The 27,252-nt window shown below is 56.3% G+C and overlaps 2 protein-coding genes across 2 annotated transcripts in view; one reads left to right on the plus strand and one right to left on the minus strand.

The window, feature by feature from the left end:
* ATP6V0D1 (ATPase H+ transporting V0 subunit d1) overlaps positions 1–21,302 on the plus strand; it is a 38,391-nt gene extending 17,089 nt beyond the window's left edge. The window contains exons 2-8 of the mRNA XM_016220330.2: positions 6,080–6,251; positions 15,106–15,284; positions 16,638–16,717; positions 20,030–20,107; positions 20,232–20,408; positions 20,519–20,596; positions 20,693–21,302. Coding sequence (XP_016075816.1) covers positions 6,080–6,251; positions 15,106–15,284; positions 16,638–16,717; positions 20,030–20,107; positions 20,232–20,408; positions 20,519–20,596; positions 20,693–20,854 — 926 coding nt within the window. The 3' untranslated portion in view covers positions 20,855–21,302. The remainder of the gene's footprint in view (positions 1–6,079; positions 6,252–15,105; positions 15,285–16,637; positions 16,718–20,029; positions 20,108–20,231; positions 20,409–20,518; positions 20,597–20,692) is intronic.
* Positions 21,303–22,308: 1,006 nt separating this feature from the next.
* Positions 22,309–27,218, minus strand: HSD11B2 (hydroxysteroid 11-beta dehydrogenase 2). Its single transcript, XM_016220309.2, has 5 exons — positions 26,954–27,218; positions 23,444–23,656; positions 23,144–23,329; positions 22,902–23,039; positions 22,309–22,724 (listed from the first exon to the last, which is right to left on the minus strand). The coding sequence occupies exons 1-5, from the start codon at positions 27,216–27,218 to the stop codon at positions 22,309–22,311; spliced, it is 1,218 nt and encodes a 405-aa protein (XP_016075795.2).
* Positions 27,219–27,252: the final 34 nt, after the last annotated feature.

Here is a 27,252-nt window from a genome sequence, read left to right on the forward strand (position 1 = left end):
TCTGGCCATCTGTTTAAGTTTCCCTGCTTTGAGCCCCTGGAAGTTGCAGCACCAGAGAGCCTCTGGGGCAGAATGAGGTTTGGAGCTGGAGCCCAGGTCCAGTCCCTTCAAAGCAGACCCCTCACCTGAGCCCAGGGGAGAGGTATAACCGGCTCCAATGCCCTGCCACCCTCACAAGGAGTGGCAAGATGGGCACACTAGGTTCTAGGGAGCATATTTGCACATCTGGTTTCACTCAGCAGGCCGCAATTCCTGAAAACCCCTGAGCTCCCCAGGAGAGTGTCGTTGAGTGACCTCTGGAAAAGCAGAAGTGAAGTCTGGGAACACGCTGTCCTCTCACACTCTGCCGTGGCCAGCTGGCCGGCAGGGTCCCTCCGTGGGCCATGAGGCCATGGGTGAGTCTAGAGCAGGGGGCTGCCCCACCTAGTATACTCTGCCAGGGGTTGCCTCTATGCCTGCTGAGCCCCTGGACCGTGTGGAGCCAAGACCTTCCCTGCCTGTCTTCCTGGGGCCCTTGGGAAGGGGTTGCAGAGGTGTAGGGGCTAGAGAGGCCATGTGCCTCCTGCCCTTGGGGGTCCTTGAGGGGCTGAAAGATCACTTTCAGGGCTGGCAGGATCTGGGAAAGGTTTCAGAAAATGGATGGAGAGCAGGGCTGCCCAGCTGTCACCTCTCAAGGCCTGGCTGGGGCTGGCTGCCAAGCCCACAATTTGTCCTACAGAGAGTGCAGATCAGGCTAAGGGTCCCCCTACCCTCTCCTCCCCATTAATCAAGGGCTGGAGTGGTAATCAGAGGTGCCAGCTGGGGCCAGGGCTCTGCAGCTGAGGGGTGCTGGACCAGAAAACCTGAGTTGAGTAGGCAGGAGATAGAGGGACAGATGGAAGCTATGGGGCCAGCTTGAATCTGGTGTGGTCCTAACTAGAAGCCCTGGGAGAAAGAGCCGTGCCAGGTGGGTGTTGGGCTGTAGCCTGCCCAGGCGCCTTCAGAGAGCTCAGCTGGATCCTGCTGAAGGTGAGGCAATGGTCTCTGACACAAGCAACCTCAAGGTGGACAAGAGTGCCTTGTAGACAAGGGAGGGCAGGGGCTTTCACTTTCCAGGCTGGGGGTGTGCCCTCCCAACTCTACCTCTCTGTCTGGGCCTGAGGAAGCAGCCCTGTTTCCTGCACTTCAATGGCTTCTCTCTAGAGCATCCTGTGGACTTCCCTGGAGCACTTGCTTGGGGCAGAGATCATAGGCAGGTCACCCTAGGTGGAGCATTGCACTGGGAGGGCCAAAGAGTCCAGGGCTAAGGCTGAAGCAGTGCTAGGACTGAGAGCATGGGGCCTTGTAGGCTGTGGGGAGGAGGTAGGGCTTTAGCTCTGGGGCCACAGGGGCTGCTGAGTAAAGGTGGCAGTGACACATTTGAGGACTTCACTCTTGTAATGGTGTGGAGAGTGGACTTGGGAGCAGGGAGCCAAGATATGGGGCAGGAGGCCAGCAAAAGGGCACTGTGGGTGAGGAGACCTCGGTGGTGCCAGGAAATGGAGTTGGGGGAAAGTCACCAGAACAGCAGGACAAGCAACACTGGGAAGTGGAAGAGGTGTGAGAAGGTCCTGGGTAGGGTGAGGGGTTCTGAGGAGCAGGTCCAAGGCCCTCAGGGGAGGCTGGAGGCACTGGGAATCTGTGTTGTTTGGCTTCCTTTGTGGAGGGATGTAGATCAGACTGCAGAGTGAACTTCCTGATAGCTGCAGCATCTTCTTGGATGTGAGAAATCGTCCTCTGAGGAAGTCTTTTGCTGTGAGAGATCCCAAGCTGACCTAGACATTCCTGGTGCTGGGCCAAGGATAGGATGATTTGGGGTAGACAGCTGGGCATGTGGGTAGACCAGAGCGGTCCCCCGAGTCTGTGCTAAGCAGAACACTGCTCAGCCTCAGCCCAGGCACGTCTGGGGCTCTGTGGGGCCATCACTGGGGCTTTCAGGCGCAGAGCTCAGGGCGCAGAGCAGAACTAGCCCCTGCCTTCCCAGAGCCCCTGGCGTCCTCGGCTGCCCTCCGGGGGCTGGGCCAGGGCTGGGTGGCCAGGTCTCCCACGAAGCTCTCAACAAGTTCCAGGCCTCTCCTCCTGTGCTCAGATCGCACCCCCCAGTCCCTCCCCCTCCTCCTCATATCCCTCAGAGACAGCAGGAAGTTGGGGGTGGGAGGTGGCAGGGAGGTTTCTAACAGGCTTTGTCCCCACCCTGAGGACTATCTAAAGGGCTTGGGGCTGCAAGCCACTAGGCCTGGCCACCAGGTTTCTGGAATAGGGTCAGAACTGGTTCAGAAGCCCTGTGTGGGCCGAGCTGAGGGATCCAAGTCGCCTTCCTGGCTGGCAGGCTGTCCCCTCTCCTTGGGTCACAGGGAGACACGAGGCTTGGCCAGGGAAAGTGGTCTGGAACGGCCCTTTGACAGCGTCCCTAGGGACTTTTAAAAATGAGTTTCCTGGTAAGGAAGACTCTCAAGCCTTGGGCAGGATTCTCGGTAGAGTCTCCCGGGTTTGCTCTGATCTGACAAACGCCAGCAGAAACCACCCGGCTGTCTGCCTTCCAGCAGTGCTGAGAGCCGTGGCTTCCCCAGATGCAGTGTCAGCAAAATGAAGCAGCCAAGGCACAGGGGTGTTTGCTTTAAGGCCCCTGCTAAGCCCCAGGAGCGGGGGGCATGCAATGGAGAACCCACCCCTTGGCTTTACCCCTTTAGGTTAAATGCACACGTTCCTAGCTTCTCAAGGAAGTGATGCCAGAGGGTCTTGCCAATGAGTCATGACAGGCCAAGGCCTCTTTCAGGTGGACAGTGAGTGTCCATGCTGCCTCCGAGGTCATGGAGGGAGCAGGCTCTGGCCTCTTTCACCTCTCTGCCACCTGCCAGCTTTTGTGGGACTAAAGTCTGGGCAGATAGTTCTGTATTTGAAAGGCCCATCCTGGGCCAGGGGCTGTGGGAGAATGTGGCCAAGGATGTAAAGGGAGGAGAGGAGACCAGAGTTGGGGATGGACAGAATCCATGAGGCCTGATCCACATCTCAGCACCTCTATGTCTGACTGTTGGACTCTAGTCAACTTTTATGTTCCTTCTGATTTCTTTTTCCTGAGTCTGTGAAATGGGTATGCCTGGGAGGTTCAGCACACATGTTATTGCTGGCATGGGGCTGAGTACTCACCAGGGCCCCATCTATTTCCAGTTAAAGTGGGTCTTGGGGGTGCTGAGTGTTGGATGGAGTCAGTGGGGGCTGGAGAGGGGAGAGGGTAATGGCAGTGGGGAAGTTGGTGAGTGAGCAAAGGGAAAAGAAGTGGGCAGGTTTGGGTCGGGCTAGGCTTCCAGCTGCTATGTGCTCCACAGCCTCCCCTAGTGGGGATTTGAGCACCTGCTGTGCCAGAGCCAGACCCCCACCCACTTTTTAAAAAAATATCAATGTTTATTGATAGGTGAAAGTATATAAAATCAGGGCATGAACATGACTTGATAAATTAATTGGACTTAATTTCAATACTATAATAAGAGGTACCAATTCATATTCTCACCATTTGTTTCACGCCCACAAGAACCACTTCAGGGGCATTAACGATCTCTCAAAACTGATCAGTTTTGTGCACATAAACCATGTTTCTGTCAAAGGAACCTGTGCCCTTGCCCAGGGTCAAGGATATTAACATCTAGCGCATAGAGCCCACTACTAGAGATAGAAATACAGGTGATATACTCTACAGCAACAACCATCAGTTACAGTTAAGAATTCTTCTGCCCGGCCGGTCGTGGCTCAGCGGTTGAGCATCGACCTAGGATCCAGGAGATCAGGGTTTGATTCCCGGTCAGGGCACATGCCCAGGTTGCAGGCTTGATCCCCAGTAGGGGGCGTGCAGGAGGCAGCCGATCAATGACTTGCATCATTGATGTTTCTATCTCTCTCTGTCCCTCTCCCTTCCTCTCTCTGAAATCAATAAAAATATATTTAAAAAAAAAAAATTTTTCTGTAGCAACCAAATGAATAACCAGACATTGCAAGCACTGAATCATCACTGTGCAAAGCCCCTCCTCCTGCCAGTGCCCTATTCTAGGCATACATGGGCCTCGGCCAGACAGTGAGGGTCGGGGGAAGTAGAGCCCTGGGCAGGGGCTCGTGGCAGGAGGCCTGGGATGAGGACATGGGTGTGCACATCTTTCAGGCAAAAAGGCAGCAGGGTCCATGTGGCAGAGCAGGAGGCTATTGGCTTCTCCCTGCTCCACCTTGCCCTTAGTTCCGTCCCCCTTTTGGTTGGCCATGGGAGAAAAGTAGGTGTGAATGGTAAAGTGCTGGTGAAGGCAGCAGATGGTGAAGGCCTCCTGCAGGCCTCATGAGTTTAAAGTTCACTCTGTGCCCAGGAGCTACAGAGGACTTGAGTGCTGCCTGCTACCCGGGTGCCACTCAGAGATGCAGGTGGAAGGGGTCTTCTCCATCAATGTGCACACCCCTGCCTCCTGCCCCCTCTCCCTCCCATATGCTCTCCCATCTCTCCTTTAACACATCTGATTCTAGGCTGGGAGCATTCTTCTCTTGATGGGGTGCAGGAGGAGGGGCATCACAGGGTTCCCCTACTCCTATAGATGGGTTATATGCCCTGTGCTTCCTCTTGAAGCAGCCCAGGATAGCATGGCCTCCTAGGCTCACAGACACACAGGAAGGCCTTGGTCAGGGGGGCTTGTGGAAATGTTCACCGTTCCCGTTGTCCTCTGGGTCACTTCCCCAGGGGATGGAAAGCATGCTGTCCCTGCAGCAGAGGCCAGCCCTGGCTATTGGGCCTTCATATACACATGCATGCACACAGTCCCTTCTTAGCTACTGTCCTTGGTATGCCATCACTACCACAATGTTTCCGTTTCAAAATTCAGGAGTAAGCCTTCTGCTGTTTTCACCAGCCCTCTTCCCAGTCTTTCATTCATTCCTCAGTTCTTTATTGAGCATCAAAATGCACCAGAACTACTCCGTTTTAGACTCGAGGATACCACAGTGACCAAAAGTCCAGCTGTTATGGAGCTTATATGTCCTGTGCAAGGTGGGATATGTATTACAAAGAAAAGTGGCACAAGTGAAGGGTGACTGGGCTACAGCAGAGGCCTCTGAAAAGGGGGTGTTTGAGGAATGATTGTCACTTTCCAGGCAAGGGGACGGGGAGAGACCCTGAGGTGAGGGTGTAGATGAATGATGTGGTCTTCTTTATGTTTTAAGATCACTCTGGCTGTGTGTGGAGAACAGACTGGGCGGTGGGAAGCAAGGGCAAAAGCTAGGAGACTGTTACGTTGTTGCCATGATCCCCTGGGTCTCACCTGTCCTGCTTCTGTCCTTCCCTCCCTTTCCCTTTACCATATGCCTAAGAGCTCAGGAGAGCCTCTAATATTAGCTTGCCTGCTCCAACCACTTGTAGGGCAAGGCCAGTCTTTTCTCCCAGCCTCCTCTCCACCTAACACATTGGCCCTCTAGGCCACTTGTCACTTATACCATCCTCCTGGCTGTTTACCTTTGTATTTTCCTGTTCCTGCCCTCTGCTGTGGCCCAGCCTAGCATGCCTTCTCACTTTCTCAGTCCTATCTTGGTGCCCTCTCCATGCTATCCCCAGGGCTTCTGGTATCTCCTTTATTTCATCTGTGTTATTTCTGCCTGGGGATATGTTGGATTGCTCTGCTAGCCCTGAGGCCCTGGAAGGCTGGGCTTGTGTCTTATTCTGCTCCTGGTTAGGGTCATCCTAGAGCCTACCCTGCAGAAGTGCCTCAAAGGCTTCTGAATGGCACCTTATTTGGGGTTTCCCAGGCCTTGTCGCCTGGAGGAACAATGGTTCTTTTTGTGCTTAGACTCTGTACTGTGTGTGGATAGTACACTGGCTTGTGGCCCAAGGGTCTGGGGCATCTCCAGGGCCTTGGCTGAGTGGTTTGGAGTAGGCCCTGAGCCAACAGGGAGGTAGAGGTGTAGACAGGAAGTCAGGGTAGCAACAGGACTCAACTCCAGCGAGAGGCTAGGGCCCGGAATCAGGGTGGTGATGGGGACATAGGGCCCTGGGGTGACTCAGTATGGCCAGCCCTCACGTCCCACCCTTGAATTTCAGACCTGAAGCTGCACCTGCAGAGCACTGACTACGGCAACTTCCTGGCCAACGAGGCGTCGCCACTGACAGTGTCAGTCATTGATGACCGGCTCAAGGAGAAGATGGTGGTGGAGTTCCGCCACATGAGGAACCACGCCTATGAGCCACTCTCCAGCTTCCTGGATTTCATTACGTGAGTGTGCCCTCTGGTGCCGCCCCTCTTCCCCAGCTGGGGAGGACCGGGGGACCTAATGGATCTGGTCCACCATGCGCTTTAGGCCAGCTGCTTGTAGAGTTCTCCTGGGCTATGTGGCTGGGCTGGTCATTTAACACCAACCATAGAGTAGGATCGCCAGTCACTTCACTGCTGGCTGGGAATCTGGTGAGCAGGCAAGGGTCTCATGTTGTAGTGCTGGATGAAGCCCCTTTCCCTGCACCCCTGGTGTTACAGAACCAGGGATGATGGGAACCCTTTCCTCACTCACTTTACAGCATCCACAGTGAACACTCACTGGGCCCCCAACCCCCATGTCAGGGTCAGGGGTTAGGGGATGGACAGAGCTCTGAGGAGCTAAATTCTTGGGTTGAACCGTTCAGACTTTCTGGCCCTGTCTGGGCTGAGGCCCATTCCTCATCTCTGACCATAGCCCTGGGTTTCAGGGAGAAGGGATGGTGGGGTTGGGGGTGGAGGCCAGTTCTGGCCAGGCCCCCATTCTTATGACCCTTCGCTGCCCAGTTTCCCTACTGTCTAACCCTGCCTCCGTTAAGCTCTTGGTGATGCTGAGAGAGGAAAGGACTTGGGACCTATAGGCTAGGGGAGGGCACTTGGACAAGGCAACCTCTGCTTGCTAGGTATACCTCTGGAAATGGTGGTAGAGAGCCCCCTGTGCAGTGATGTCCCAGGAACCATGGGCCAGAGCCTGATGGGCAAAGAGATGGCCCCCTTCCAGGTGGCTGCCTCACACAGTGGTGAGCAGAGGCATGGCCGATGGCTAGTTTATTATGAATGGGCCCTGAGTTGGTGGAGTGTGAGTGTGTGTTGTGGGGAAAGAAGTGTTTCCAGGCACTCTTCTGGGTATCACCTAGCTTTTACCATTCCTTGATTGTGGTGGCCCCACCCTCCTCCTTGGGACCTGACATACCTGCCCTGCTTGTTCTTGCAGGGACAGGGCTAGTTCCTGCTGCCTGGCTGATACCCTCCACCCCCTAGGGGCAGCCACTTACTCATGATCCACTTGGTCAAGTGGGGTCTGCAGCTATAAGGCACCATCCTCAGGTGGGGGTCACAGGCTGGGATACCCAAATGGCTCAGGGAACCCACCCAGGCTGGGAAGCAGGCTCTCTCCTTGCCACAGGCTTTCTTCCCAGGGGCCCCCTGCTGTCCTGGCTAGGCCCATAATCACTGCTCTATCCCTGGTTAAAGTACAGCTGACATGGTCGTCTGGGGCAGGAGGTCAGAGATGAGGTGTGTCTTATGCTGTAGCATTGAGGAATCATATCACAGAACCCCATCTGTCAACCAACCCCTAGCCTGGGCCTGTGTATCCCTTGCCTCAAGGCCAGAGCTGAGGACATACAAGGAAACAGTGTGTTTATTGCCAGAGCCTGGCCTTCATCTTGTTTGCACAAGGTTCCTCCAGTTTCCTGATGAATGTTCTGGTCTTTCTTGCTAGGCTGGCCAGAAGAGGCCTGACCCAACCCCATGCCAGTGGTCAGAGGGCAGATGTCCTCCATCCTGCTTGGCCATCTGCCTGTGTAGCTCTCTCCTGGCCTGCCTTGGTGCCCTCAGAGGCTTGGTCTCAGCCTGCCAGGCCATGAAACCGGAGAGAACTCTGAGCGTGACTGAGGCCGCACAGCCGCCAGCTCTTTGCTAGAGATTGGCTGCAAGCACTAAGTATGCTTAGAGCAGCCAAGCACTATCCTGTGGCAGGCTGTCACTTCCCGCCCATTCCATTCATGGGTGATTGTGGCTTACAGTCTTCCCATCCCCTTACTCCTGCCCTCACTCAGGAAAAGCTCAGCAGCCACGTGTCAGCCTGTCTGAACCTGTGGCTGCTCAGTCCATGACCTCGTCATCTCCCGTGACCCGCTCCTCTGCTTTCCACTTCAGCCGCCCCCACAGATGGCTGCCCAAGACCATGTCACCCTTTGGAACTGCTCCACCCTTGAAATCGCTGAGTCAGGCACCTCCTCTCTACCCACAGCCTTCAGGCCCTCCAGCCCACTCTTAGTCCCTTGTGGGACGCGGGTTCCGGACTCAGCAGGACATGGGGCCTTGCTTCCTCCCCTGCTGCCCCTCTGTCTTCATTTTCCTCCCTCCCCAGCTGAGGTTCCCTGGTCCATCATTCGAGCACTCTTCTGCCAACATCCGCAGCTCTCTTGGCCGCCCATCTCATGGTCCCGCCCGGCTGGCAGCCCCCCAGCCCTGGAGAAATCCCAGCAGCCTCCAGCCTGGATTCACCCTCCCCCACTCCCCCACCTCTGCTGCTGGGAGCAAAGTTGGGGAAGCCGGCAGCATTGAGCGGGTGATCCTGGCTGCCAGACATGCACACAGACCAGCTCAGTTGGCCTTGGCTTGTCCCTGCCCAGCCAGCCACTTGCTCTCCCTACAGCACCCTGCAGCCTTCTCTCAAGGGTGGGAAGACCACCTCCCCATCTTAAACACCATCCCTTTCCTGTCCCCCAGCCTTCTCTCTGGGCTGATGGCCCACCTCCTGCTTCACAGAGACAATAGAGGCCAGTCTACCTCCCAGCATGCATCTTACTTTGAACCCCAATCCAGGGGCAGAGGCACACCCCTCTTTGTTTGGGTCCTACTGCTGATGTCCTCTGTCCCCTCACCCCACTCCCTGGACCCTGAGTGGTCACTTATCTGTGCTTCTGTCTGTGTAGCCACCTCCCCTTCTAGATTCTTCCCATCAGCATCTAAAAACCCTTAAATTTCATACCATTAAAAACCTGTCTCTTGGGGTCTAAACTTTATTTATTTTTAAATTTTTATTTATTTATTTTTAAATCTTTAGAGAGAGGAAGGGGGAGAGAAACATCGATTTGTTGTTCCACTTATTTATGCATTCATTGGTTGGTTTCTTTTTCTTTTTTGTTTTGTTATTCCTCACCCAAGGATATTTTTTCCACTGATCTTTTAGAGAGAGTGGAAGGCAGGGAGCGGGAAGAGAGAGAGAGAAACAGAGAAACATTGATATGAGAGGCACGTCGACTGGTTGCCTCCCTCATGCTCCCCGACTGGGGCCGAGGATCAAACCTGCAACCCAGTTACCTGCCCCTGACCAGGAAGTGAACCCGTGACCCTTCGGTGTACAGGCTGGCGCTCTAACCACTGAGCACACCAGCCAGGGCCATTGTTGATTTTTGTTGTTTTTTTAATATATCTTTATTGGCTTCAGAGAGTGGAAGGGAGAGGGAGAGAGGGAGAGAGAAGCATCAATGATGAGAGAGTTGTCATGGATTGGCTGCCTCCTGCACGCCCCCAACTGGGGATCGAGCCTGCAACCTGGGCGTGTGCCCTGACCAGGAATCAAACCAGGATCCTCTGGTCGATGCTCAACCGCTGAGCCATGCCCGGCCGGGCCATTCGTTGATTCTTGTATGTGCCCTGACCGGGGATTGAACCCCCAACTTTGGCATATTGGGATGATGCTCTAACCAACTGAGCTACCCAGCCAGGGCTGGCATAAATTTTTACATTCACTGTCTGTTCTCTCACCTTCCCTACCCTTTGAGCCTCTATTCAGCTTCCAGCAGTCCCATCACTCTACCACAAGGCCCTGGCTAAACTCACCACTGACTTTCATGTGACCAAGGCCTCCAGGCCTAATCAGCAGCCACACCTCTCTCATTCCCCTTCCAGCAGTCTCCTTCCTCACATGGTGTCTCTCTGATTTAACTCCTACCTCTCTGGCTGCTCTTCTCCATTCCACCTACTCCATCTCCTCTACTTCGGCTCAATCCAGGAATAAGGAGTGGTATTGCCAAAAGGGGTGACCCCTTGCGTAGGGTCCTAGGATCTCCCCCAGTCTGGAGACTCAGAACTGGCTTCCCTGAGGAGGTAGCTATTTGACTGAGGGGAAGAGTATTTAAAGGAAGAATGAGGAGGGAATTCTAGGCTGAGGGAGCCATACAGCCTGAGCAGCTGGAGTATGGAGCCTCATACCCTAGAGATGTCTAGAGAAAGGTAACCAGAGAGGAGAGTGTAGTACCCTAGGCAGTGGAAATTTCAGCTAGAGGCTCCATCCTGAGTGTGAAGACATGGAGAGACAATGCCATCACTGCGCACAGGCAAAGCTGGCCCAGCTGGGGCAGAGGTTGGGACTGCCACAGAGGTCACCTTAGCTCCATCCCTCAGTCTCTTTGTTGCCTTTGGAGCTGCCCCAGGGAGGCTGGAATAGGCTTCTGCAGGAGGCAGTGAGTGCCTTCCAGGTGTTCAAGCAGAAGCTGCCCTCCCGTGGTGAGAGACAGTGTCCAGTGGTTTTGTAGATCCCTCCCAGCATTCAGCTACCACACATGACCAGTATCAGCTCTGGGCCAGGCCCAGTGTCAGGAGGAAGGGAGATGTGTGGATGCAATGCGGTGGATGCCAGTGGTGGTATAGATAGCTCCTGGAGAGGCCCGTGAGCAGCTGCCACAAATAAAACCAGGGGTCACAGGAGGCTTCCCAGCTTGAGAGGACTCCAGGATCAGATGGGGTTAGAGAGGCCACTTGGGGGAGCAGGTGGTCAGAGTGGAGGCAACTACCTGGTGTGGGGCAGACAGACCCTAAGTGAGAGGTTCTTCTGAAGTACTGTCATCAGTCCTACGATCTTGAGATGATTCAGCTCAGTCTCATGCAGTAACATGTAATATGTCACCATACTGAGCCCTTCCAGGTGCACCTTCCAGGTGCAGCCCTTAACTTGCTGTGTGACTTGGAACAGAGCCTCTGTTAGTGCTTTTTGGCTTTGGAGGGGGTCTTGATCTGGGCCATTCCTTTCTGGTTTCCCATGTAAAGGTAGGTCCCGCCCCGGAAGGGAAGCTGTGAGAGTTGCTTGTGGAAGAAGTGAGTCTGGCTTCTGAGGATTCTTAGGTGGGCCCCAAAGACCTTTGTCCTTAGATGAGTGAGCCTCCGTAAATGGGGTCATTCCCAGTGTACAGTACCTGCCTGCAGCCCAGGTACTTATTGCCAGAGTCTGGACATGGAACCTTCTTTCGTCTGGACCAGGAGCTTCAGTGCTACCAGCCTGGAGTGGGCAGCTGGAAGGGAGCTTTGTCCCAGGACAATGGCCTCAAGTGCCCAGTGGGCCTGTTAGCACACTTGCCATTCTCCCCAGGACACGTTGCTGCAACCTTGGGCCCTGCTGCATCAGATTTCCAGGATGGTTTTCTTCCTATCCTGGTCCTCCAGCCCATGCTGCTCACAGCTAGTGTTTCTGGGTTGACAGCAGGGTCTCTACAGGTTACGGCTCTAGCCCTGCTGTGGTTTCTGGGTCTGGGCTAGACCTTGTTCCTGCCTTGAAGGAGAACCAGTTTTTCTGAGCCTGGGGAAGAGCACACAGAAGCTCTTCAAGGCCCAGAAGGCTCAGGTCAAGTGGGAGGACCCCACTGCACTTCTGGGGTTGTGGCAGGTTTTTAATGAGGAGAAGGCCAGGGCCTTATTAGTTCTGTTATGGGCCTCATTACAGCCACCCTGAATGTAGAAGGGAAACTGAGGCTTGACCAATCAAGGTATGCTGAGACCATAGCTTGATATCTCTTCACTTTCCACCCTGGGAAGGGCTCTGAAGGACTCTAGCAGTCTGCTGGGAGATTTGGATGGACAGACTAGCAAGGGTACCTAATCATCATGGTCTTCTCACCAGTGCCAGGCTGGCCCCCAGGGCTGGGATGGTGAGAATGTGGAAGTAAGCCATGGTACTCCAGCAGGTGGCACCAGAGGGCATAGCAGAGGGACAGGGCTTCGCTAGGGACTTGACGCTAGGGACTTGACGTCTGGGAGGAAGTGTCTTCCTAAACTCCAACCTGAGATTTTTGTGGGCCCAAGCTGAATCTACAAGGCACAGGCGAGGGAGGGCCTTTGGGCAGAGGAATACAGACTGCCCCCCTCTCACCCAATGAGGGCCTCTTTGGCCTTGGCGGGCAGCCGCCTGTCCACTCCCCAGCTGTCTTTCTCTGGAGGGAGACACTGACCAGCTGGAACCTCATTCTCTCCTACTGAGGCCAAATGAAGGGAGGATTGGTGGAGTGGCTTTCTGGGGGCTGGGAGGCAGCTGCTGAGGCCAGGCAAGGAGAAGGAGGAGGATTTCCCTGCCTGCTGAAGTCTTTGGGAAAGAAGCTGACAGCTGGGCCAGTGTCATCTCCGCTAGGCCTGCTCTGCCTCCTTTCTCCCAGGAAAGAAGATTCTGGCTCTCATTAGGCAGGGGAGAAAATCAGGGGCTGCTGCAGCAACCTTATAGTTGACCCAAGGGGAGGAAGTGCTAGATCTGGCACAGGATCATCCAAGGATGGCCTAGCCTGGGTTAGAAGGGGGCCTTGGAAGGGGCTGGGGATGTGTGATTGCAAGTGACCCTTACCTGGCTCGGTGCTTTCTTTGGTGCCCTTCTAGCAGGAGAGGCTGGGGACAGCCAGGGGATACTGCCTCCTGCCCCCACGTCTGCTGTCAAGGCTGAAAAGTGAGTCATAACTGGCCTGTTCCACATCATTGGAGGGATAGCAGCAAAGCCAAATGGCAGAGTTTTCCCACAGAGCTCTCCTCTGAGGTGGGGCCAGGACCCTGAGGGACCTCCCTTGGGCCCTGACCCCAGCCCCACTCCCAACGTAAACTAATACCCTCAGTTGGGGCACTAGGAGTTGGGAGGTTTAGTAAACAAATACTGGCTTGTGGGGATCCCTCTGAGAAGACAAGGCTAGATGGGGAGTGTAGAGCCCTAGGGCATGGGAACTCTGGGCATGAGTGGAGGTGTGTGGACACTGGCCATGAGGACAGAGCTTCCCTGCCTTGTGCAATGACAGGGCATGGTGCCTTCGCACTCTGTGCCTTATTTCCTCTGACAACTGATGATGCAGGTGGTTATAGGATCAGTTGGATAGTACTAGTTTTTCCCTCCCTGCTCAGATGGTTGTGAGAGCGTAAAAGAGCATCCTTAGGGGTAATAGGATGGCTTGGGTGAGGTGCAGACAGGAGTTGTAAGAGGTGGTGTGTAGAATGGTCCTGGGGTATGTGAGATTGGGGAGGCATCAGGGGCAGGAGGGATGTGCTGTCTAGGGTAGAGAGGATGCAGGCTGGGGCCAGAGACCAAGGCACAAAGCTCTCTCTGAGGTGTCTCCACTTTGCCAGGTGTCAGGTCAGGGTCAGAAGGCTGGCCATTTGGGCCTCTTGGCTTGCAGCTGCAAATGGGCCCTGCCTGAAGCCCTCAGATTGAGAAGGGGGCCTGTCTCTTCTCAGCACACATCCTGTAGCCGACTCAGCCAGACTAGGGGCGGAGAGAGGGCAGCTGCCTGGCCCCAAGCCCAGGAGAGCAGAGGTTGTAGCGCTGGGCCGGGTGGGAGCTAGGGGAGCAGCAAGCAGGCGGAGAGTGGGGGTCAGGCCAGGACAGGAGCTGTGGCTTCTTCCTTCTGCCGCCTTCCTGGAGGGCCCTGTCGGGGAGTTCCCCCAGTGGCCAGCCCTCTGAGCTGAAGCCTGGGCCATCAACCTCCTTCTCTTTTTCTCCTTGGTATTAGGGGCTACTTCCTACTAGGGGAGTCTTCCTTGGATAGTGTCAGCACTGGTACTCAAGATATTATCTCAGGACAGGGCCTGGCTGTGGCTCACATAAAAGCTCTGGTGGGGCCCATGCTCAGTGCCTAATTCAGGGCAGCAGCCTCCACCCCAGCTCTCACCCTTCAATGGGAGCCCCACTTTGGCCTTGGAGGATGGGCAGGCCTCATCCAGCTCCCTTGTGCCTTGAATTCATCACTGGTGCCAGGCTGGAGGAATGCTGTGGCTACTGCAGCCTGATTGTGGCCCAGGGCCCTCACCCCTCTTCATCTCATCCCCACATAGGTGACTGCACAGAACTTACTCCAACCCTTTTGTGGCATTGTCTTAATGGTTACCCCTTGCCAAGTGTGAACTGGGCATCCCCACCCCTCCCCAGCTCCACAGCCCCCCCTGGTGCCCATATGCTATCCAGAGCAGAGAGCTCCTGGGAGCCTTGGCCTGGGACTGACCTGAGCCCAGCCTCCCGTCCAGGTCTCTGGATCTCTTCCAGGCCATCCTGGGCAGACACCTGGCCCTGACCTCAGGCCCTACAGGAGGAGGCGGTGCTCGCAGGGCAGCTGTCTGCCTGCTCCATTGCTGCCTGACCTGGGACCTTACTCCAGAGGGTCCTTCCCACTGGCTCCCCTCTGGCCTTCCCTGGAGAAGCTTCTCCCCGCCCCACTCCTCATACTTTCCTCCCGGTGCCATCTTCCCCTCTCGCTCCATTTCCACCCAGCAGCCTAAGTGACCCTAAGGGGACTGGACACTCCCTGCTTACGTCCTGCTCATGATCCCTCATGCTCAAAATGAAAGCAAGACCCTCAGCCCAGCCTGCAGGACTGGCCTCCAGGCCCCAGCCTGCTGGCAGCACTGCCCTGGTTCCTTTCCCTCTGCCAACCCTGGCTGTGCTCGGTTCCTCGAATGCGTCTGTCACTCAGTGAATGCCTCCAGGTCTTTGCACACACTGTTCCTTCTTCCCAGAACACACTTTCATCTCCCAGTTCTTTCATCCCCTGCGCTGGCCATTGTGCCTCACCTCCATGCGCCCTTAGTTCCCGGTTCCTGCCAGAACACTGCTCACACCTGTTCCCCAGTCACTCATGGAGCATAAATTCCACCAAGGCAGGGGCCATGCCTGTCTTGTGCTCTGGTACTGGGGTAGGGGGCACACTTGGGCAGGGAGATGAGCCAGTGGCACTTCTCTGCAGCACCCTGGAGGCAGCATTCAGTGTCAAGGGGCTGGTGGCCTGTGCAGGGTGGGGGCAGGACTTCCAGCCCCCCTGACGGGCCACCTGTTGTTGTGTGCCTCCCATAGTTACAGCTACATGATTGACAACGTGATCCTGCTCATCACGGGCACGCTGCATCAGCGCTCTATTGCAGAGCTTGTGCCCAAGTGCCACCCACTGGGCAGCTTTGAGCAGATGGAGGCCGTGAACATTGCACAGACACCTGCCGAGCTCTACAATGCCATCCTGGTGGACACGCCCCTGGGTGAGCCACGGTGGTAGAGGAGGGAGGAGGGTGGGCATCAGTGTCAGTGCCTCATTGTGGGGTTTGTGGATCCCTGGGGTGACCCTGACTTAGAATTTGAGGCCTGCCCACTGCTGCTTATCTTTATGTTCCACTTGACGTCCCCTCCTATTCCTTCCTCCTCACCCTACCTTCTCCTTTGCTGTTGCTTTTGCTGGGTTGGGTATGCTATCCCCAGGGCTTGACTTAGACCCTCTAACTTTGTGAAACTGGATGATTTCTCAGAATGCAGAGGAGGGCGAGCTCAAGGAGAGTATTTAGAGCCCAGGTCCGGTCCCTTGGACTCTTGGGAGTGCTGACAGACTGTGGCTCCAACCAAGACAGGAGTGGCAGGCTGCCCATGAGCAGAGGAGGGAAGCAGATAGCTTCACTCACCTCTACCTAGCAGGTCCCAGGGGCCAGGTCAGGTAGTGTCTGGCAGGATACAGGGTTCATGTTAGAGGCCAAGAAGGGGGAACTGAGAGCTTCCTACAGGGCCCACCTAGGCAGTACTGGCTCCTGCTTGCTGTGTCAGCTGGGTAGAAGGCCCTAAGGCTGTCACCAGCTAGTGTCCTCATAGCCAGAGTCCTAGTCCCCTGGGCACCACCTCCAGGAAGCTTCCAGGATTGAACCACTGGGCTCCAAGCTGCACTTGGTCCTACCCAAAGATGTCTGAGCCCTACCTGCTGACCTCATCTGTCATCAAATCTCCCAGTAGTTCTGAGTTTGTGGCTTCTTCAGTTTCTCCATCTTTAAAGAAGAGACAGTCCAGTGAGCCCACAGCTTCCCCTTGGGGTGGGGTGACTTTATCCTGCTCTGGCCCCTACTTCTAGCCCGACAGTGGCTCCTTGGATCTCGCCTATGCCCACTCATGTTGAACTCATTCCATGTCCTCAGGAGAAGGAGGCTAGTTTTCTGAATGTGGGCCGCAGGTCCTCCTAGGGGATGCAGAGAAGTGAGTGTCAGACACCAAATCCACAGTTGCCCCTCCAGGAGGGAGGATGTTATGGTCTCTTGTGCAAGCCTGTCTTTGGCATGGCGGAGCTTGGGTCTGCCCCAGCAGCGATTAGATCATGTCATGGCTGGCCGCCTCCTTTATAAATCAGTTTTAGGAGCAAAGAGGCAGGAGAAGCTCAGGTCAGTGTACATAGTCCAGAGTATTTTTTCTGTTGCTTCCAGGGCAATAACCATTGTGTATGGAGGGGGGAATACCCAGCCAGATGGACCTTGTAGCAGGGGCCCTCTGTGCCCTGCAGGAGCAATTGAATACCAGCAAGATTCTTACCTAAGCTAAGTACACTCACCCACCCCTGACACCCAGTCTTTTCTCCCCAGCGGCTTTTTTCCAGGACTGCATCTCAGAGCAGGACCTCGATGAGATGAACATTGAGATCATCCGCAACACGCTCTACAAGGTAGTGCCCGCCCCCCCCCCCCCGCTTCCCCTCCTGTGAACAGTGGGGTCTTGGCTTGCAGACAGGCGGGCTGTGGGTGTGGTGGGCCTGTGATTTATGTGGGGTGCTGGGGCAGGGTGCAGCTGCACCAGGCTCTCACCCTGGGGGCTTATCTGCTCACTTTCTGGCTCCCGTGATGGGCACAAGGCTGCATGGAACAGGTTCTCCATCCCAAGGTGCCCACGGCAGGCCTAGATAAGATCAGCAGGAGTGGCGGGTGCTCCCAACTTGGCTTGTCAGAGCTGGTTCCTGGATGACTGCTCTCCCTGCATCCCGGAGGGTCACGGGCTACCACCCAAGCCATAGCTCTCAGGCTCACCCCACCGGGACTGTTGCCAGCAAGGACAGGCACGTGAGCAGAGGCAACAGGGTGCTCCGTTACGGTGCAGGGAGGGACCCAGCCAGGTGTAGCCAGGTCCCCGTGTCCCTGTCAGATTCCCAGGCCTAGTGCCAGTGCCATGTCCCATCATCCTTCTCTCCCACCTACTTTCTGCTTCCCACTGGGCTGTGGAACGGGCTGGTGACCCCTGGAGTTAGAGTGGGCTTGGGATTCCTAGGTCAGCACTGTCCTCACCTAGAGAGGTGAGGAGCAGGGCTGGCCAGGGACCAGTGAGGGACATTTGGGATAGACTGGACTGTAATTGTGGCGAGGGACTAAGCTGTGGTGCCAGAACCCCTGATGGGCTATAGCCAGGAACATGGGTCAGCAGTGGGCAGGCCCTGGAGAGGGGCTGAGGATAGCACTGGCTAAGGGCCCTGCTGACCTAACCCTGAGAACATCTGTCTATCTGATCTTTATAGCGAGGGTCCTCTCTTGTTCTGGTTGGAGTTTGGTGGCCAACTCTCAGCTGCATCCTAAGCCCAGGCCCTCCAGTCTCCCTGTAGGGGTCTGGGCCAGAGTGCAAGGAGGGTCTGATGGTAGTGAAGGACCTGCCTGGAGGGTGCAGTGGTGTTGGCAGGGGAACAGCACATGTAGAAGCAAGCATGGAACAGGGGCCAAGGGGCAAGTGGTTTGCTGTGGAAGTGCAGATTCCAGACGGACAGCAGGAGGTAGGTCTGGAAAAAGAAGCAGGCACAGGATCAAGTCACCAGGGCCTTGAATGCCAGGCCAGGAGTTTTAACTTTATTCTGTGTGCAGGGCCAGCCAATAAAGGTTTCCAACAGATCAGAGCATCATCTGAAAGCCCCTCTGGCTGCAATGTGGAGGACAGATTAGAGGGGATAAGACCAGAGGTAGGAAGACTCAACTTCTTTCATCCTCAGGTTTGCCTGAGGAGTTAGGAAGGCATCAGCCTTCTTATTTGTAAGATGAGGAAACTGAGGGCCCAGAGAAGTAGGGTGGGTTGCCTGAAGCCACTTGCTAGATACTGGCAGCACTGGGGATCACACCTGGCTCAGACTGTTTGCAAAGCAAGTGTTCTTATCCACCCCGCTAGTAGGGAAGCAGGCCAGCCAGTCAGGAGAGAGGGAGAGAGAGAGTGCTCCTGTACTCCCACCCGCCCAGCTGGCCTGTTGCCTGGATCCCTGCCCTGACACAGGGTGAGGGGTGCGGCTGTCCCCCCAGCCTCACCCACACCCTCGCTGGGCCTGACTGGTTCTACCTGGAGTCACTGGCGAGGGCTGCTTGAGCACCAGCTTGTAAACATTGATCCAATGCTGCAGGCACCATGCCAGGACTGCCCGCCCAGCAGGCAATGTCCCAGCCCAGTGGCCACAGATAGGAGATTAGGCGGACCCTCAGCCACCTACCTGGTGGGAACTGTAGGCAGCTGGCACAACAGCCATGAGCTGGCAGACTCCTCCAGGGCACAGGGTGGGGGTGGGGATGTGACCTTGGTTCCTGGGCCTTTGGGGTCTTGCCAGTTTCTTCAGCTGCCATAGCCTCCAGAAGAGAGTCTGGGTCTTTCCCAACAGCCTCCCTCACCCTGGGGTCAGCCTCTGCAAAAGCTGGTGGCTTCCCCCACGGATAGGAACTATAGACCCCACTGGATGGAGCAGGCCTGGGGATTTGGGCACAGCCAGCTTGGCTGGCCACAGGGAAGGAAGTAGGTGGGGACAGTACTAGAAGGACTGAACAGTACCCCCCAGCCACGGTAGGGTTGACAACTGTTCCTGCCACTCTCTGATTCGTGGGGATCAGCTGTGTGCTATGGCCCTCTCCCCTTCCAGCTTCTTACTCCCTGACCTGTCCTAGACTTTGGTTTTCTTTGACCCGAGTGGTCACCTCAGGCCTTTCTCTGAGCCCAGCTTGCCCAGTGCTGCTGGCCAGGATGGGCCTGGGCTTATTGATTCCTGGGTCTCATCTTACCTCCTCTATTGGGACAGCAGAGCTGGTAGCCCAAGTCAGCTGGTGGTGGGTACAAAGGTCTCTGCACCTTGGAGGGCAGACCTCAGCTTGGAAAGCTTTCCATGCCTCCCAGCCCTCATCTCCAAGAATAGTCTCTAGCCTGTGAAGCCAGAGTCCCTGTGACCATGTCACCAGATTGGACACAGGGCGATCTGAGTGAAGGGAGCTCTCCAGGGAGGCTGCAAAACCATCCCCCTTCCTTGACATAGAGAAGTGTGGGGAAGGAAGCCTGTGCCTGGCTGCTTTTAAGAGCGTGCTGAGAGGGACCTGGAGCCTGGGGTGACCTGTCTTCTCCTCATGCCCAGCAGATCCAGTTTGCCTGGGCAGGAAGCGTATGGCTGGCCATTGTTCTGCAGGGCTGATGTGCATGGAGGCAATAATCACCTCTCAGCAGGAACTGGGCTGACAGTTTGGTTCCTACCGTGTGATGCCTGGGGGGTGGGAGGAGAAAGTGTTCTGTAAGGTGCGGGGCCAAGGGGGCCAGGGCACCCAGTCCAGGCCATCTCCAGGAATTCGGGAGTGACCTTCCCTCCCTAGCCCATTGACGTGGTTTTCTGAGGAGAGAAGATCTAGGGGAAAGTCAGGCAGAATAGTGGGGAAAGACAGAGTCTCCCTCTGAGCTTGGCTTTCTGTGGGATGAGGGTGTAGGGGGCACTGCACCATGAAGCAGATAGTTGGCCAGAAATTGCTGTCACTCCTGGATTGGGGGACAAAGCAGCAGGTTATCATTGCTTGGCTGGTTAACGGTTGGAGTTTGTGGCTCTTGCAGGGGCTCTGTTGTGGGGGCTGCCGTGCCAACCCATGGGTGTGATGTTTGGATTCACCATGAAAGGGACTGGGGAGGGAAGGGGGGCACTATGAGTAGGAGGCCTGGCAAGCCTCCCAGTCTCCCTGCTTGGGCTGAGCAAACCCCATGCTCTGCACAGGCCTACCTGGAGTCCTTCTACAAGTTCTGCACCCTACTGGGCGGGACCACAGCCGATGCCATGTGCCCCATCCTGGAGGTGAGTGCCTGCCTCTTCTCCTGCCTGCTGGTCCCCTGGGAAAGACCAGTCTAGGGGAAGCCCTGCCAGCTGACTGGCTACTGCCTTCCTCCTCTCCCTCCCTGCCTGTGCTCTTGCCCCACAGTTTGAAGCAGACCGCCGCGCCTTTATTATCACCATCAATTCCTTCGGCACAGAGCTGTCCAAGGAGGATCGTGCCAAGCTCTTTCCGCACTGTGGGCGGCTCTACCCAGAGGGCCTGGCTCAGCTAGCCCGGGCTGATGACTACGAGCAGGTTAAGAACGTGGCCGACTACTACCCGGTGAGTGCCCTGGCTGCAGGACCAAGGGGTGGGCTTATTGCCACTTGTATCCCCACCCCACACCCAACAGTGCCCTCATGCTCGTGCTTCCCACCACTCCCCTGGGCCAGGAGTACAAGCTGCTTTTTGAGGGTGCAGGCAGCAACCCTGGAGACAAGACCCTGGAGGACAGATTCTTTGAACATGAGGTGGGTGCTGGGCCTGCCTGTCAGGGAGGGGTTGGTGGCTCAGGCCTGACCCTGTGGTCATGGCCACCTGCACACCATGCCTGCTTCTGTCCATAGGTGAAACTGAACAAGTTGGCCTTCCTGAACCAGTTCCACTTTGGTGTCTTCTATGCCTATGTGAAGCTCAAGGAACAGGAGTGTCGCAACATTGTATGGATTGCTGAGTGCATTGCCCAGCGCCACCGCGCCAAGATTGACAACTACATCCCCATCTTCTAGCGCTCTGGCCCAAGGCTCCCCACAAGTGTGTGTGTCTGTGTGCTGTGACCAAGGCCACAGCTCACCTGCCTGCCCTGGGGGTAGCACATTGTCCTAGAGGCTGCCTAGCTTCTCTGATCTTCTGAGACTGCTCTTTGGCCTAAAAGGGGCTGGGTACCTGCTCCCCCACCAAGGATAGACCAAGTCCCCCTCCAGATCAAGGAGACCCCCTCAGCCCTGTTTACAGCCACCAACGTGTCTAAGAAGCATGTGGTCACTTTTGTGCCCCTCCCTAACCTGAGAACCCCTGGGGGCAGCGTGAGCCTCCTCTCCCTTCTGTGGGTCACCCCCAGAGCCATGGCCTAGGGGAAACAGTGTGTGTGTGTCCTTGGGGCATGGGGGAAGCAGCTGTGCATCCCTCTCCCTCAGCTCTGCCCCTTTGAACAATAAACTGCCCTCTCTAAACCCTGCTGTCTGCTCTCTCCTTTGGGCCCTAGTTCCTTTCCCAGACCCCCAGCTTCCCTTGGGTGCACCCTTACTGAGCCCACCCCCGCCTTCCTAAGCCTTCTATCTCCCTCAGTCAGTCTTAGTCAGCAGTCCCAGGCTGGCCCTCTCCTGAGCAGCCAGATTCCTCAGGGCAGGGAAGTCACTGGAGGATAGCTCTTTCCTCTGTTGGAGGCTTGGGTCCTGGCCCTGGAGAGCCTCCAGGCCTCCCTATTTGCTTCATTGAGCTTCACCATTCCCCAGGCCCAGGTTATCACCCCCATTTCACTATGAGGAAATCCAAACTTACCGATAAATGACCTGCCCAAGGTCAATGAAGAGGGTAGGTGTGAACCAGTCTATACCCAGAGCCTCGCCCCCCATGCTGAGCCTCAGAGGTTCCCCAGGCAGTTCCCAGTATGTCACACAGCCACAGCCTATCACCCCCTGCAAACACAGTGTTTGCCCCATTCTAGGAGAAATAAAAATTTATCTTTATTTAAAAAATGGCAATCAGGCAAGTAGGGTGTGCAGCCTCTCTGTGGCTTGGGGGCTTGGGGTGGGTGGTCAGGGTCCTAATTCTTGAGCCAGTCAAGAACAGTTGGGATTTACCCTTTGAATCGCAGCACTGAGGCACTAGTGCTGAGAAATAACCTGAGGAGGTCCCCAACTTACCCTGTCACTTCTTAGTTTGCAGAGGCACTGACTGTGGGAACCTGCTACGCCTTGCACTGAATTCCCCATCCAGCTGGGTTCTCTAAGCTGCAGGGCGGAGCCTTGTGCCCTGGAGGGTCTGTTCAAAGGTCTGAAGCAGTAGAGAGGCCCAGAGGTTCACTGGGAAGCCTTAACCTCATTAGGCCTGACCTGGGGCATCCGCAGTGGGTGGGGCTGGGGTCCTTTAGGCCAGATGCTGGGGTCACAATGCCCAGGGGAGGGCCAAGAGCTCATGGGATCTTCTCTGATGGGACAGCTAGGCCATATATGCACACTGCTCATTGGGCCACTGTGGGGGAAGGACCTGGGTTTGGGTGTGGGTCTTGGGCTGCATCCTCAGTGGGGGTAGGGCCAGGCTTGCCAGGCCTCAGTGCTCTGGGCAGACAGGGGCTGATGAAGAAGGTTTGCAGGAAGCGGCGCCGCAGGCCCTCGGGCAGGTAGTAGTGGATGAAGTACATGAGTCCCATGCCACGGCCGGGGTAATAGCGGCGTTGCGGCTGAGCTGCCAGCAGTGCATCGATGATGGCATCTACAACCGGGCTGAGGTCTGGCAGAGCCAGGCTCAGCGAATGCAGGAACTGCCCGTGCATGTGCTCGATGTAGTCCTCCCCGTAGGCCTGCATCAGCTCTTGGGGCAGGCTGGTCAGCAGCAGCTGTTTGCGCTGCTCCCAGTTGCCCACATTTTTCACTGACTCTGGGGAGAAAAGTGGTAAGATCAGCGTGGAGTCAGCTAGCAAAGCCAACTCACCAGTGACCCGCCTCCTGCCAAAGCCACACCCATTCTTCAGGCCTGTCCCCGCCCCCAGATAAGACCATGCCCAAACCTTTTCCAGCCCCAGGCATTAACCTATCCCCCAACCCTGACCTTTACCTGTCTTGAAGCAGCCAGGCTGAATGACGCTGACCTTGACCCCCCAAGGCAGAAGTTCACAGCTGAAGGTGTCCATGAGCAGCATCACAGCTGCTTTGGAAGTCCCATAGGCCCCCAAGCATGGATATGGCATGTCTCCTAGGGATGGATTGAGGGTAGGACAGCTCAGCCTGGGCCAGGGGCTCCAGCATCCCTCCCCACCAAGGGGCTCCCTTTCTGCTGCGGCGTGGGAATGCACTCACCTGCTGGGCTGCCAAGGGTCACAATGCGGCCCCTGGAACGGCGCAAAAGTGGCAAGAGTCCCTTGGTCAGCTGCAGTGTGCCAAAGAAATTCACCTCCATGCAGCTGCGGAACGTGGCTACTGGAGACAGCTCCGCATCCGCCACTACATCATTGAAGCCTGCATTGTTGACCAGGCCCCATAAACCTGAGGGCATGGAGCAGGGAGGGAAGCTGTGGGTCAGCCCAGCAGCAAACCTACATCCCTGCCCCTTCACACCCACCCAGCCACATCTCTCCTGGAGGAGCTGTGCCCACTGACCTGTGCTGGTGGTATGGGCCTTGGTGAACTCCAGAGCACGGCTAATGTCAGCTGGCTTGGTCAGGTCCATCTGCAGCAGCCTTAGGTGAGGGGAACAGCAGGCACGCAGCTCTAGGGCGCCGGGGCTATCCAAGTCCAACACAGTGGCCAGCACCATGAAGCCCATGGCATCTAGTTTCTTGGCCGCCTCCTTGCCAAAACCAGAGTCACAGCCTGGCCAAGGCAAGGCAGCCAGTGAACTCTCACTGTGTCCTAATCCAGCTTGAGACAGCCCCAGGATCACTGGGGTCCAGATGGGATCTAGGTCCCTGGACACCCAACCTACCAGCACTCAGCAGCCCTCCCTCCTTTCCTAGGCCCATCTTTAGCAGGCTGTGCCCCCTGGCTGAGCATCTGAGCATCAACTCTTTCACAGCTGTTATCTCCCTGACTCCCCATAGGAACCCCATCAAACATGGCTTATGAGCCCCACTTTACAGATGAGGAAACTGAGACCTACTAATGCTAAGTTGCTTCCCAAAGTCACTTGGCCAGCAAGGAGTAAGGTCGGAACACTATCCCAGGTCAGCCTGAGACCTAGTCCCAGTCTTCATGTCCTTCTGCTTGCTTGATATTGAGCTTCCGCTCAAATGCTCGGTATTACTGCACAGCCTCCCCTCCTTGCTGCCCTTGCCCAGGCTTCTTCCTCCTACCTGGACACTGAAGCGGCCCCCTCTTTAGTCCTGTCCCATCTTAATCCCTTATATCTATTCTCTACCTAAGCAGCAAGAGGGATCTTTCCAAAAACGACAATATAACTGCTGTGAAAACTTTCCCAAGTCTCCCACAGTGTGTGGGATGAAGCCCAAGCCCTCTGCCCCCTTCCTCCAGTCCCTCCCTGCCCAACCTGAACTGACCTGCCTTCCCAACCTCAACACCCCCTACCGTTGTTCCAGGCTCTAGGCAAGCCAGAGGCCCATCCCCAACTCACCCCTGACCCCCACCCTTGGAATTTTAATCAGTGGCAACAGCGGGGCATTCTCTGAGATCCAGACCACTTGCCCCCAGGACAGGGACAATGATGGATGGAGAAGAGAACAGACCTGCATTTTAATCCCCACACCCACCAAGTGTGACCTGAGGTCAGTTACCACTCTTGAAGGCTTAACTTCCTGTCCTTGGTATGTAGAGAGGAACTACCAGGCAGAGCCAGAGCGGGGGTCCAGTAAGCCCCTGCCTCCTTAATTGTTCCCATTCCCATCCTGGTTCTGTGGCAGAACCTCCTCCCTCACTGGCCTTCCTTCTGAGCAGAAGCTGCAAAGCTGCTCTGCTTTCCCACTCCTGGACGGCTCTGTACCCGCTCCCTGCAGTGAGGCAGACAACACAGCTGGGCAGGGGGCTTTGAACTGGGCTTTGTGTGGCTGGGGGCCTGCCAGCCAGCCCAGGCTGGGGGGTCCTTCCTGGGCAAGTCTAGCTGGGGCAGGGGAATGAGCACATGTGTGTGTCTACTTGCCTAAGCGCCTCCCACCCCCACCCCAGAGCAGACAGCCTTTCACAAGGAAACTGGGCCTCCCAGAACCTTATCTCTGCTGTCCCAGCACAGTTAACAACACCTTGCACCCCCTCTTATCCACCTGCACACACATACCTGTACATACCTCCAACCTATGTGCAGTGAGCTGTGAACAACACACTGGCTAACTCCCATGAGACCCCTGCCACCCATCAGTGCACAGATAGGCACATAAGGCACCCATCCACACAGCCCAAACCCTGCCCCGAGGGCTAAGCTTCTCAAGTAGCCTTGGCCCGTGGTTCTCAGGGGCATTCTCAGGGAGGGGTAGGTGGCAGCTCTGGCAGGTGGGGCAGTGCCTGGTCACCTACTTGTCTCAGTCAGGTGGAGGGACCTCCAGAGTTTTTGGCCATTGGGAAATGGAGGCTTATATCTAATGCTTAGATGGGGTGGGTTGGGAAGCCCTCCTCCCCTCCCCCATCATGGGGCTTTGCCACCAGAGATGAGGAGCCCAAGTCACAGAAGGCATCCCTCCTCACACATCCCTCTCGGGCTCAAGGGTGGAAGTAAACAGCACCAAAGCCTGAGGGTGACATCTCAGGAAAGACACTTGTGGATGGCCTGGCTCCTGTTGAGGCAGCTCAAAAATTAGAAGGCAGGAGAGGAGCTGCCCCATCTCTGGGGGCAGATCACAGTCTAGTCCCTACTTCATACCAGGAGGGTCTGTCATCTTCCTCAACCCCCCAAAACTGGAGTCCCCTGAGGCTTCACACTGCACCCAGAACTCAGGTCTCTCTCATCCAGCTTGAGTCCTGCTCTATCTCCACTCTCTTTGCTTGAAGCCCAAAGTCCTCACGCCACCCTTACCTCGCCAGTTTGGCTTCTTGCTCGGCATTCAAGGCCCCGCCTGAGGAAACAACCCATCTCACATCCCACCACTCCCCAGCAGCTAGACTGATTAGTGATTGTCCCCTATTCAGACCAAGCTCATTCCTGCCTCAAGCCTTTGTTCCACACCCTCTGTCTCAACAAAACACCTTCCATTCTCCACCTATCTCCACCCACCCTCTGAGGCCCTGCTCAAGGATGGCCTCCTCTGAGAAGTTCTCCAAGCTCCGTCTGATCATGCAGGGCCCTCTACTGGACTGAGAGATCTGAGAAGACAGTCTGGTCGCTACCCCCAGCTCAAGTCCAATGTGAAGGCAGAGCCCTGAGCACCTGTCCAAATCCAAGGGAGTTGGGGGAGAGACTAGGCTGCCCTCCCCCAATATAATGGAGCCAGTGCCCCCTGGCCTTTCTCCCCCTCCCCACTTCCGGCTGGGCCTCAGCCCCCCTTTCCCTTCCCTCGATCTGGTGACAGATTTATTCCCTGCTCCAGACAAAGGGAGCTCAGCCAGGCGGCCAGAGGCACCTGAGCCCCACTCTCTAAGGCCTCTTTTCTGGGCACAAAGGACCAGGAGGAATGGGGGTTGAGGTGCAGACTCTGGACTCTCCCTCAGCAGTTTGAGGTGGTCAGCTGAATACCCAGTTGCTTCCATTGGTGACCTCAAACTTTTCTGGAATCCAAGGACCCCAGCCAATTGGGTGGTACGGGTCCCAACTGCCGGTCTAAGCGCCTTTCTCTGGCCCCAGGGAAAAGATGGGGCATCCCATGTGGGGATGTCAGGCAGAGTTCAAGGGGTGACCATCCTATTAAATTCCTCAGAGGTTGCTCTCTTGGGGAGGGGCACAGCATAAACCTCAAACTCCAGGAGACTCTATCTCAGCCACCAGTTTCCCCTGTGCACCTGTCCACTCCCTGCCTCATTTTCCCTCCAACACTCCCGGTAGCGGCAGGTAGTTAACCCAGACTTGGGGAGGTGCTTTGCTTCCTACTTGGTTTGCTCCCTGCACTCAGGGGAGGGGGACTCTCCTACTCCAGCGCTCGGGGGCCCTCCTTGCCTTGGCGTGCCCACGGGAGCCCTCTGGGTGTCCAGTCCCGCCCTAGAGCCTGGGATCCCCGCGCTCCGCGCACTCACCGGTGATGAGCACCGCGCGAGTGGCCACCGGCAGGCGTGGCGGGCGCGCCAGGCAGGACAACGCGATCCAGCCGGCGGCGGCCAGCACAGCGAGTGCAGCCAGCGGGGGCAGCAGGCGCTGGCACAGCCAGTCGAGCGCGGCCAACAGCGCCAGCGCCGCCAACAGCGGGCGGCCCAGACGCAGGTCTGCGCGCAGTAGCTGCAGCAGCGCACGGGCAGCCACTAGCAGCCAGGCGCCGCCCGACGGCCAAGGCCAGCGGTCCATGGCTGCGGGCCGGGCTGGGGCGGGCCGGGGCGGT

This window comes from Miniopterus natalensis, chromosome 18 (assembly GCF_054644295.1).
Source record: "Miniopterus natalensis isolate mMinNat1 chromosome 18, mMinNat1.hap1, whole genome shotgun sequence".
Classification (NCBI taxonomy): Eukaryota; Metazoa; Chordata; class Mammalia; order Chiroptera; family Miniopteridae; genus Miniopterus; species Miniopterus natalensis.

Coding starts and splice junctions, on each gene's coding strand:
- HSD11B2 (XM_016220309.2), bottom strand. CDS start 27,218: ATGGACCGCTGGCCTTGGCCGTCGGGCGGCGCCTGGCTGCTAGTGGCT. Junction 23,330..23,443: donor GGCCCATACCACCAGCACAG/GTCAGTGGGCAC, acceptor CCATGCCCTCAG/GTTTATGGGGCCTGGTCAAC. Junction 23,040..23,143: donor GACCCTTGGCAGCCCAGCAG/GTGAGTGCATTC, acceptor ATCCATCCCTAG/GAGACATGCCATATCCATGC.